The sequence below is a fragment of the Corvus cornix genome, chromosome 1 (assembly GCF_000738735.6).
Source record: "Corvus cornix cornix isolate S_Up_H32 chromosome 1, ASM73873v5, whole genome shotgun sequence".
NCBI classification, from domain to species: domain Eukaryota; kingdom Metazoa; phylum Chordata; class Aves; order Passeriformes; family Corvidae; genus Corvus; species Corvus cornix.
In genome coordinates, this window is record NC_046332.1 from 102,836,116 (window position 1) to 102,848,498 (window position 12,383).

General features: G+C 38.8%; 1 protein-coding gene across 1 annotated transcript in view; it reads right to left on the bottom strand.

Annotated features, from left to right (window-relative positions):
* The window catches only part of MAP3K15 (mitogen-activated protein kinase kinase kinase 15), an 85,232-nt gene that overhangs the window by 27,661 nt on the left and 45,188 nt on the right, over nt 1-12,383 (bottom strand). The window contains exons 7-12 of the mRNA XM_039551212.1: nt 4,929-5,099; nt 3,960-4,072; nt 2,770-2,929; nt 1,969-2,119; nt 1,456-1,563; nt 68-117 (exon numbers count right to left, since the gene is read on the bottom strand). Of these exons, the coding sequence (XP_039407146.1) occupies nt 68-117; nt 1,456-1,563; nt 1,969-2,119; nt 2,770-2,929; nt 3,960-4,072; nt 4,929-5,099 (753 nt within the window). The remainder of the gene's footprint in view (nt 1-67; nt 118-1,455; nt 1,564-1,968; nt 2,120-2,769; nt 2,930-3,959; nt 4,073-4,928; nt 5,100-12,383) is intronic.

The window sequence follows — 12,383 nt, forward strand, 5'->3', positions numbered from 1 at the left end:
ATTTCCCACTTAAGGAAAATATAAAACATACACAAAAAGACACGGAACTGTTTACTGACATACCAACCTTATTCCCCTAATGGAAGAAGCTGTAAAATTCCATTCATGAATCTGTTTCTGTAAAGAACAAAGAGATACAATCAACCACAGTTTAACCTTGATTTAATATTGAAAACAAAGTCACAGCATGGTAAGCAAAATAAAGCTTTTCCAACATGTCTCTTTTTCTTTCTTTCTTCCCCCCATATTTTTAAATAAAATTGATACATGGGTAAAGAACTTGTACATACATTGCTATTTTACTCACTTGAGAAAAAATGATTATAAATGGCACAGGGTGGAAGCAAAGGCTGCATTTCCTCATGTAAAATTAAACTTGAAGAATAAATTGTGCAGCACAATTTACCAAAGTTATGTTTTGATGCAATACATCTATATTTCACATTAAACATAGAGCAGACTATGCCCCCTACTCTTATCTAGGCTCAAAGGGAAAGGCAAATTCACTCATCTCCCTAAGAGGTTTTGAGCCAACAGCTTTGGCCCAGGGAATACACTGGAGGGAAAACAGAGGAAGGACTGCCTGTGTCTAGGACTGTAGCCCTCCATAAATCTAATTATAGCTAATAGCTCAATCCTATTTAGCAGTGTCAGATATGCATCAAAATTTTTTTCCATAAAACGAAGTTGTGTCAGACACATTCACTTGAAACAGTGAAGTAGAACAATGTATAAGAAAAATTGTTCACAGATCCAGGTAATTATGTGGTCTTGCCCTGCTCCAACATGCTTCTTTTCCACAATTTGCCTCTCTACATTCTTAGTCTATTCTCCATCTATGTTGTTCTAATATTAAGAAAGTGTGGCAAAATACATTGCAGATTTCAAGTCTTTCAATGTGAAACTGAAATTATTTCTCACTTTTAAGTGCTAACACTGTCCATAACTGTGAGTAGGCTCCTTTCTTAATCCCCTATGCCTTATCCAATAATCCAAGACACCAAATATTTTAGTTCTTTACACTTACTTATCATAGGCTGCCATTTTTTCTAGTTTCTAATATTATAATTGTAAGTTTAAAATGTCTAAAACATTGAATCCAATACTGGGATTTATCTTTTAATCTTTGACCTGCATCTTAACAAAAATCACAGACTTCTAAAGAGAAATATTATGAGCAGACAAAATAACCCATGCACTTCTAAGAGACATTGTCAAGAGAAGTTAAATCTAAATGACATCAAAAATCACTCGAGTTCTAATCACAGTCACTCCTTTCACTTTCTCTGTAAAATGTCAACTTTTGTATCTGCACAAAAGAGATACTGAGGCTTGAGCTCCACAGAAATGCAGCAAATTTTAAATTCTTGTAAAGTGTTCCAAAATCTACATGTAAAAAATTACTTTATGCACAATGAATCAGAGTACATTTAACACATCTGCTGAGAGTTTTACCATTTCAGGGGGAGAGACATGCCACAAAGACAGAGAGCTCTCATCTGCTTCACTGTTGATTGAAACATATGCAGGCTGGTAGACTTTAGTTGGTTCTATCACCAAAACCTGAAGACAGAGAGCATTTTTCCTTAGTAAACAAGCAGCTAATACACTACAGTATCTTCAGATGCTCTGACATAGACAAAAGGTAATTTTGAAGTAAGGCTTAAAAAGTTTTCAAGGGAGACAGGAGGGCAAGACAAGGCAGGAAAAGTCTGTGTTCTTATGAACAACAGAATAGCATTATCACAATTTGGTATAGGAGACTTACAAGGATTTCTTAGAATGCTTTTAAGGTGGTGGGTTAAGTTTTTTGTAGCATAAAGATTAAGAGAGTACAGGTGTTTGTTTCATGCAATGAAATAACAGGCAGTTAAGCTTTTAAGTATTGTGTTTAGAGTCTTCCAATTCTTGTAATATCCTATCCAGAAACATAAAACATAAAAAACTTGTTTGGACATAACATCTTACTGGAAATCTCAGTCCATTCGTTGTTTCTTTTGTTGCCTCAAAAATTATATCTAGCCAGAAAGTCAATCTTTCTTGTTTAGGAGAATGTTCTGTGGTGAGTTTCTTGAAACGCTGAATTAACATCAGATTCTGAACTAATGATTTCAAGTACCTAGAATGTATTGAATTAGTGAGTTAACAGAGAGAAAACAAAATTTGACCAGATTCTAAAAGCACTTAACTGATTTAGACATCCAAAATGAAATGTGTTTTAAAACCTACTATAATGGAAATGGTAGTGTTTACTTTTACAGATTTCTGGAAAGAATAGCAAGTTTAGACAAAGCCTTAAGTCATAAGCTCACATGGATGTTCATGAACAATAGCTTTTTGCAAATGGATAGAGTTACATGAGTAGTTACATGGGGATTAGACAGGATATGATGAGCTAGAAGATGGTGGGGGAGGGAAGCAGCAGCTAGCTAAACTCTGAAAACAATGGTTTCACAATCTTTTCACAATTGCTTCACAAGGAATAATTACTAATTTCCAAATTCTTTCTTATAAAATATAAAATTATAATATAAAATATAAAATTATAAAATGTGTGCTTCAATGGGATATAAACCTGACAATGTTGGATATCTTAATTTCTCACCTGCCCCCTTCCTTCCCATAATAAAAGAACAGAATTTAAAGTCAGAGTTGCAAACAATCTAAGATGGAAAAACCCAGTTAAGTTATCCATGTGACTGCATGATTTTTTAAATTCATGTATTTCCCCATAGTTTAGCACTTGAGCTACAGCTTTCTACCACATACCACACTGGAGGTTTCAGTTTAAAAAGCTTCTCTGCTGCTTGTACAGCTTTACCAACATCATTAGCCAGCATGCTCACACTGAAGAACTGTCCCACATCCCAGTAATTGTTCATTTTTTCTAGGCTTCCTTTTCTTCCCAATAAACTGTTTAACCGTACACCTGTAAAATTTCAATTAGAAACCACAATTTTCCATCAGTAAAACACTCTTTTGTGTTTTTTACTGATAAGACTATCAGTAAAAGACTAATTTAAGACTTGATTAAGCATTACTGATGAAAATAAAGTGGAGTGAGTTTTCCCCAGAAAACAACATTGCACAACACAGAGGCAGGATCTGCATATCACATCCCCAGTACAGTTTAAGAAGTCAGAACTCCTACTACACAGTGCTGAAAAACCTCTTCTGCTTCCTGTCTGGGCTATCTGCTTCCTGATTTTAGTGCAAGATGCACAAATCTGTGTTCTCATTTGCATCCACTGCAAGAGATCCATGGCTAGAGGTTCACACAAGTCCACTTCAGAGCAGGGTCAGGGGAATAATTTAAAGCCACCTTTGCATTTGTAAAGTTTAAGGCTCAAATATGCATTTCAGACAAGATCAGATTCCAAATACAATGTTCAACTATCATCTTCCTAGGAAGTCCTACATATCTGTTTCTATTATGGGATTTTTTTGTAAATGTAAAGTGATGTGTTTCAGTTAGCATGTACATGGAAGATGTGACTGACTCTAGGTAGGCAACTAGTAACAGTCCTGGTAGATCCTTTCAGGCAATACTTCTTGTGTATCTCTCAACTCAGTGACAACAGAAACCCTTTGGATCCATCCCTGGCATTCCTCAGGAGAGCTGGGCCACAATGCCTCTTCCTGTCTTTGTGCCCTGTTGGCTCTACAGTGGGATAATCTCTGTGGTGCAGTAAAAGCAGTTTATAGATGGTGCTGAAGTTGGTCCTTTGTTGTTCTCCCATCTCTGGGGCCCTTTAGATGGGCCAGGTTACCAGAAAGCTCTCCAAGGCAGCCAGAAGGAAAATATCCCTCCAAGATCCCTATGCTTTAGAGTGCCATCCAAGATTCACCACTAAAAATCCTGAACTACCTTTTCTGTCTATGCAACCTGCCACTATTTTGTTTCCTTCATAGAGAGACAGGCAGAAAACTTGTCTGTGGCACTGTGTGTGGATATTTACCTATTTTTCTCAGTTCCATAGAGCTTTCAAACTGTTGTCCTGCAACAAGCAGCAAAACTGCAAGGTTAATTCCAGAATACAGAGTTGGCTGGAGTTCAAATCCTTTGCGATACCTGCAGAGAAGAATCAAGAGTCACAAACTCACATCATTGTTTAGAAGAACTGAAATAGTGCAAAGTTTTGGTAGGTATTTTAAGCTATTGATTTACTGTAAGGATTATATGGCTAGTTGACACCAATGATCCCAAACCCTTTGTTTTAAAGCTCCATATTCATTAAGGTAACTGAGACACAGCTGATACAGGCTGAATGCCTGCCACTAGCTGATGGATCAAGAGATCCACCTGGAAGCTTTCAAGTTCACTGCATCCATGTTCTGGGAGGGAAGAGAGGTAGTGGGGGAGAATATTTCACAATTACAGTACAAACCCACAGTGCTAAAATTATTGTACTCAGATGTAATTTATACGGTTATACAAACATACCTATGTGAACAGTATGTCAGTGAGAGCCTGCGTGCATATGCACGCCATGCCTTAATGTTTTAAGAAAATTTATGACACAGTTTATCACTATTTTTCCTTATACACAGTAGATCATTGCATTTCCTGGGGATCCAGCATGGAAACCATCCTTGCACAGAGGACCAACATAAGTCCATGATCTCACTTGTATTTCATTTTGGCCTTGAGACACATTAATTATATATTTACTCTACAAAGACACCAGTTAATCAACATCCCTCCCAATAATGTGCATGATTCAATTTCCAGAGGAATTTATAAAGAGAAGCAAGGAAATACATATACAAAGATCTGATGCTCAGTAAACCACTTATTCAAACAGGACCCTGAAAAACAGAGGTAAGTAGAACTGATCTAATTATTACAAGCCCTGCTTTTCATATCCAGAAGCAAGAAGTCTGAAAATGTTTTTAAACAGATTTTTTTGGTGTTTTTTTTCTGTTACCATTCAATGGAATGATCTCGACTATTGGTATCTTTACAGTCAGAATCAAGAAACATATCCTTGTAGATCCTTCCACATAAGCAAAACATGTCTGGAGCAGGGTGATCACATGTCTGCAGTACTTGAAGCATAACGTGTAGTGCCTTCTCTCTGTCACCTGCATTATTTCTTCTGAAATCAAATACAGAGAATAAAATAAATTAGTGCAGACTTGAAACAGTAACTGCAAAATGGGAGAACAACAGTATCCCTCATCTATCCCACAATCCATCCATCATTACTATACACACACTTGACTTTATTTAGACTGATGCATGATTGTTGGTTGACTGATAAAATCCAAATTTACTCTCCTATCATTGGTCTCTGCGTAGCCCTCATCAGAATGGATGCAAACCCAGAACTCTGTGATAAAAATCTGCCACCTAACTTGATCCCTTCCTGTATACACAGACAGACTGCACATCCTGCAATGACAAAAGAGTGCTTGTTTAGTGTTCATTCCTGACAACACTTAACAGAAATGGCCATTTTCAGCATTCAGTGTGACAGATCATTCAGCTATGTCCAAGATTTGTAATCTTGAATTCAGAGGATCCAGAAACAATACCAGGAAATACTAACTAATTGCAGGAGAAGCCAGGTCAATCCAATCTTACCCAAACGAATGACAGAGCTCAATATGGAGCCTTTGAACTACAATGAGAATAAAAGGGCAAAATTGAACTGTATTTCTTAATTAAAATTCTTCAGATTAGAAAAAGATTTGGAAAATAAACAGCTGTCATACAGCACCTTTTGACAAATATTTAACCATTGTATTAGTAAGAAATCAATGATTAAATAACATTTCCATTCGTTAATATTATTAAACAATCAGAATTTTTGCCTCCATTTACCTTGTTGTTTTTCTAAGTTTAGAATTCAATATTTACTGCAGAAAGTCACCTAGAACAAACAAGAATGTCTATTTGCAAGAGTAATGCAAACACAGCTTAAGAGTTTAATAGCCTCTTCAACACTTTTTTCATCACCAGAGAGATTTAAAATATTTACCGACCCATTTTTAGAAATGTTTACAATTTTCCAATCCCTATCTAGGTGTTCATGAGCAGGCCTACACGGACTATGACTACTTTGTCAGCAATACCAGTAGCAGACAATGGTTTCTGGTAAATTTATTACTTGCATGCACCAAAAGGATTAATATTTACTGTAAAGTGGCTGTGTTCCTTAGGTAACCAGCTGATGCAATAAAGACCAGTAACAACATATCTGTAGCAAAATTCAGGCTTCTGCGCATGTTAGGTGACGGAAAACATCTAATAAGATTAAACAGATTTGTAGCTGGTTGTGCAGGCTTTATCCTGCCTTTGATGTCACTGGCACAGCATAAACTTTTACAGCAAGCACTTGAATATTTTTAAAGAATTTTTTCTTCAGATTAATTGCTCTGAAATAAATACTTGTTGTCTCTAATGAGCACATAGGGAGAAAGTTAATATCTTCTTTCAGTTTTACACTAAATAAACAGGGAGTAGAAACTGTGGGGGTAAATCCACTGCACAGATCAGCATGGTCTAACCAACAAACCTCTTCTGAACAAACCGGATTCTTTCACTAAGAATACCCAAGTTTCACTGTTGTTAATATTATCACAGAGAAAATTGAATAAACAGAGCTTAGAACAAAAGTGGCCCTAAAATTAAAGTCCAGCAGCTCCCTGGTTTTGTATATTGTGATCACAGAAGCTGGCATGTGTTCTGAGCTCTTCCTGAAAACACAAGAAATGCACAACTACAACTTAATGCAGAGCACTTCAGCATGGAAACAGAAAATCTAAAAATCACTGCTTTCCCAGACTTGACTCAAGTCTGCCTTATGTGAAAACAGGTTAATTATTAATGTCAATATAAAGAGGTGTTATGTACTGATTGAAAAAAGCATAACTAAAGAAAAAAATACAATGAACAAAGCAAAGCACTGCTTAAAATGGGACACTGTGCAGATTAACATTTCTGGTCATCAAAGGATGAACCTGTATACACCAAATACAACAGTAGGAGAGCATTTCAAAGGACCAAGCCCTAAATAAACACTGTACTAGAGGACTTAAAATGGAAGATATCTCTCTCTTTTAATGGAAAACATATTGTTAAAAAGAATTAAATTCAACAAAATTTAGCACATGACAAGTATAAACTCATCTAACAGGATATTATTAAACAAAAACCAGTTTTGGTATCTTTATATTAGACCCTGTTTTTCACTGCAGCAGAGTTCAATGCCCATTGGGTAATACAAAACCAACACACCAATTACAATAATTTACAAATTTTGGAAGTTACCAGCTTCTACATCCCAAAAAGAGAAAGAAAACCAAGAAAAAAACCCAAACAACCTGAAAGATGACATAGGCTACAAGCAAGTTGTCTGAAGTCAGTATGAAAATATACTGTTGGAAAATATGCAGAACCTGTTACGCTTGACCAAGACAGATTTTCATTTCTTATTTCAGACCCCACACTTTGTCAGGTCAGCATGCCTGACAGCTCATAATTTGTTTCAAGGTGCCTTGAAAGAGGTCTGTGATGTTATGAACAGAGTAGAAGAGATTACTTTAAACCCTTAAGGCTTAGCACTGACTTCTACTTTCTTTTAACCAATCTCAACTATATTAGCTTCCTAATGCTCCCCAGCCCCCATTTAAAGCCACACTAGAACAAATCACAAAAAAAAATGTCATAAAGGACTGCTGGAGGTCAAATAGAATCTCCATCTCAGAGCAGGTCCATCTCCCAGCCGTAGACCATGGCAGCCTTGGCTGTGTCTGAAAAGCTGAATCTATTAAACCTCCAAGGATGGAGATGCCACAGCCTCTCTGAATAGGGAAGGCTGAAACACTGTATATGATGATGCACAGGCATGAGCAGGAAGGCAGAAAATGCTCTCTTTATGGATTAACTTGGTGCACCAGGTGAGATTTGCAAAGTGTATCCCCTGAATATGAAGCTTTATAAGCCAGCGCAGAATCCCTATAGGCTGCTACAGAAAGGACCCTACCAGTTCATTTTACTGCTCCTTGGTGGTTACAGGCCATCTTGCACTGAAATACAAATGTCCCTCATGGTATCACACAAACAAGTCAACTTTAGGAATGAAACAGAATTTTGAAATAGGCATTTTTCAGTGGTGTTCTTTAACACACAATCTGTTAACTCTCCACATTTGGGAAAAGATATGTTCTACCTTAAAGAAGTTTGCAGAGACACCCAGTGAAAATATGAGCTACTCTTCATATTTTTTCTGGATTTAGGGGGCACAGTTTTTAGAATCACTAATCACGATCTGAAAATTCTTTCAAAACACAGTTTTAATGGTCAATGAGGTAAGAAAAAAGAGTACTACTACAATTTATTTAGAAATTATACTAAAAAAACCCCACAGGCCTTAAAAAGCATTTCATAAAACTTTTTTCCATACTGGTTTCTTTGTTAACACATTTTAATCCTCTTACTGTAAACCTTACCTTGTGAAAACTTGCACAGAAACCAAACAGAGAAAATCAATCCACATTATCTGAACACAATAGCAGCAGAAGCTGCTACCAGTTAAGAGATCTGCAAGTTACTTACAAAAACTAGGGCAATTATGAAAATATCCTAGTGCTCAATAAAACACTGCCAAATTCCCCCCAAGCACAATGCTAGGAATAAAAGGAAATAAAAAAGGAGTAAAACTTAAAACCAAAAAATCATTCTATCTTTTAAAAATACCTGGCACGCTAATCTTCAGTACTGTGTACAGTTTTAAGCTTTATTTTAAAAAGGAAACTAAACTATTAGGATTAGGGAAAAAAATCAAATTGATGGAATGATCACTGATACATTATCATTTCCGTATGAAGAATTCTTCAATAAACTAAGGTTTTTCAGACAGAAATGGCTACATAGCAATTCTTTTTCCTAAACAAAAGTTGTCCTGCAGGCCAGTTTTATAGCCTCTAATCACCTCCTCTAAATTAGTGCCAGTGTTCTGCTGCCAGTTTAGTTTTGCCTGACAGCTTGTATCCTCCAGAAACTGCTGGCTGATTCACTTGCCAATTTGCTAGCTTGCTCACTGCAGTTTTGCCACTTGATTTATCTGTCTGCTGATTCTGCCATGTTTCCTCAATCACAGAAGCAGTCTTCTCACTTCCTGGTGTACACAAGCCTCTTGTATCTGTCTCCCTGACTTATCCAACTTTCCACTCCTCCTCTACCTCTCTGAATTACTCTGTAGGGCAACAAACTCATATCTCAGCCTCTCACCTGGAATAATACCTGGAACACACAGTAAAGAAAGAAGTTCTTTATTTTTTTTTCCTTTTCTCTTTGATATCATAGCTCCTCTCTTGCCCTCCAAATCCATCCTCTTGACAGTGAATCCTTCTCTACACTCCAGTCTTTATAAGGAGGCTTAGTCTTAAATATTTCTAAACCAAAAATTCTTCCTGTTTCACAGGCTGGTTTTACCAACTTTAAAGAATTGGCATGGTTACAGAGCTAGAACTACACTCAGTGAACCAGGCCTTTGTCCAACAAAGTTAACAGGAAAAGCATGGATTTCACGGGAACAAGAATCAGCTCACTCTGTAGGTAACAACAAGTGGTGTAATCTTTTTTTTTTTTCAGCTTTTTGTTCACATCTTCCCCTGTATGGTTTGTTTCCATCTATCTAGATAGGGAAAACTATATTTGACAAAAAACTCTTGTATTAATGAAAAGTATTTTTTTCAAGGGAATCCAGCTTTGGTTTCCTTTTTATTTCATGTCTTAATGACTCCATAGCAGATGACCTGAACTACTACTAACTGTATAGAAATCTACAGCAAAAACATTTTTAAAAATTCTTAACTATTAAGAAATATGACAACTCATTTTAGAGTTAGAGTTATTGCACTTGCATTCTCATTTAAAACCAGAAACTAATTTCTGAGTGTTGGGGTTTTAGGAGCTCTCCTGGTTTTTTTTTTTTTTCTGTTAAAGGAATTTTCCCCATACTTGCTGCTAGGGGGACAAATGGCTGGGTATATAAGAAAAACAAAAGAGCTGGCTACGGAGTGGGGCGCATCTGGCTACTCTTTTGTTTCATCTGGGTGTGTGGGCAGTCGGTCTCCAGCACTTGGACAGAGAGGGAGGCTGCTTTCTTCGGCTGCTTTTTTTTTTTTCCTTCTGCTGCAGAAGCCCCGGGATCCCAAGCCTGCCTTCCCTGCCCTGCTGGGAGCCGGGCTGTGGCCGCCCTGCCCCGCCGCTGCTTCGCGCCTTCGCTGCGCTGTAGCCGTGCTCACCCTGCCTGCCCAGACCTCCGGGGGGTTCCCCGTTTGGATACATCTCGTCTGCCACCCGGGATTTGTGCTCGTCCCTGCCGTTCCAGCCTGCTGTTCCCGAGGCTCCGGCTGGACACCGGGATCGGCTGCCCAGGGGTTTGGGAAGCCTTTGTCCCATCCCTTCCCGGGATCCCAGGGCACCGGTGCCGCGTGCTCCCCGAGCTCGCTCCGGAGCGCCCCCTGCAGCCGCGGGGGAACCATCGCACCTGCCCTGCTCACCGGGAGCCGCCAGCGCCCCTGCCGGCTGCGAGCGGAACTGCACCCGAGGGGAAAGGGCCTGACAGCCGAGAAGGCTGGGACTGGGTTTGTGATTGTTCGCTGTTACTGCCATAGTTATTGCTGCTTGTTTGACTGGTTATACACATATAGATATATAATAGCAAAGAACTGTTATTCCTATTTCCCACATCTTTGCCTAAAAGCCCCTTGATTTCAAAATTATAATAACTCGGAGGGAAGGGGGTTGCATCTGCCATTCCAAGGGAGGCTCCTGCCTTCCTTAGCAGACACCTGTCTTTCAAACCAAGACACTGAGTTAAGACACATTTTACTGAGGATGTAATTTTATCGTAGAACCTTCAATATTTGAAACAGTGAATGAGGAAAACAAGACCCTAAATTAGGCTTTGAAAAGAAGTAAATTTGCAAGCCTCCAGACAGATACGACAAAGAAAAAAACTAGCTTTTTCCCCTCCCTCATATACACTTCAGGTACTTCATGAAAACCAGGCATATAAAATGAGGAGGCCCACATGTTTTTTACTAAATTTGAGTAATCACAGAACAGAACATTTTTAATACCCCAGTGTTTATCAATGGGAACAATTTTCTGTAGCCACTATTATTCCCAATTGCTAGTGATTTTCTACTTGCACCCTATTACACCCTTCACTTGTTAATTGCCTTCTTTTATTATGGTACAGGAATATGTTGCTTGTTAAAACACAGCATGCTGAGTTAAATAATAGTGACTGCAGCTGTCCTCATCTTTAATATAAAGGAAGATAGAAGTGCCCTGGAAATAGAATGAAATATTAACAGTTCTGGCCTCATGCCAGGACTGGGTTTGGTTTTAAAGTCTACTCTGTTTTGAACAGAATCTGGCATACTCTTGGGCTTCTTTGCAATCTTCCAGAACTTGGTAACTCCAGCCCTAGTAAATAAGACCAATTAGAAAATTGTCCTTACACAGTGCCTGCCTCCCAGGCAAGGTGTACCCATGGACTGAAACAAACAATCTGGAACATCAACATCTGGAACACCAGCCCTCAATTGCACAGCATCTTCACACCACAGCTGTGAATACAAATATTGAAAATATTCATGTTGCACATTTGGACTGAACTTATACCTAAAGAGGTTTAAATTAAGATACAACCAGCTAGGAGGCAACAGTGTCTTAAACCAGCCCGTGTCTGTACAGAAGACAGCACTCTGCTCTGTTCCTGTGTTACAGCCAAATTACTTAGCTTAAGACACTGGAAAAGCAACAGCCTTTTTCTCCCTAGGACTTCTAAACAAGCACCTGGGAGAGTGATATATTCAGATTGCCCAGGCTTGGAAACAAGCATAAGCCTGTCATTGCAAACACTCATTGTTAGCTTCTGATAATAGACATTAGAGATAACAAATCCAAGATGCTCTCAATTCAGCTCTGAAACGGCAACCAGAGAGGAAGACAGCAATCTAGGAGAGGGGCTGTGCTTAAACACCTGCCATATGAATCAGGGTTCCAGAAATCAGCATGGAAGTGTCTGCCTGCCCTACATATGACAGTAAGTGCCTTAGTACCTGTCTGCACAGCACCCACCAGCCAGGCCCAGGCTTGCTTTGCTCATGATCCAAGCCAGGTCAGACCCAGGCTGGCTCTGAGGCAGAGGACATGCAGCTAGGCTGGAATGCTGCAGTGTCTAAAGTAAAACACTCCTGGTCCCTTGCCTTAGCATTACTTGTTTACCTGGTCCTACACACAACTGTACTTCACACTGGGCTTGTGTCCACCTGCAGAACCAGCAGAGCCCTGAGGTGCCCAGAAACAACCTTGCAGCCCTTCTGCCACAGCACTGGCTCTGCAGCAGTAGAATAAC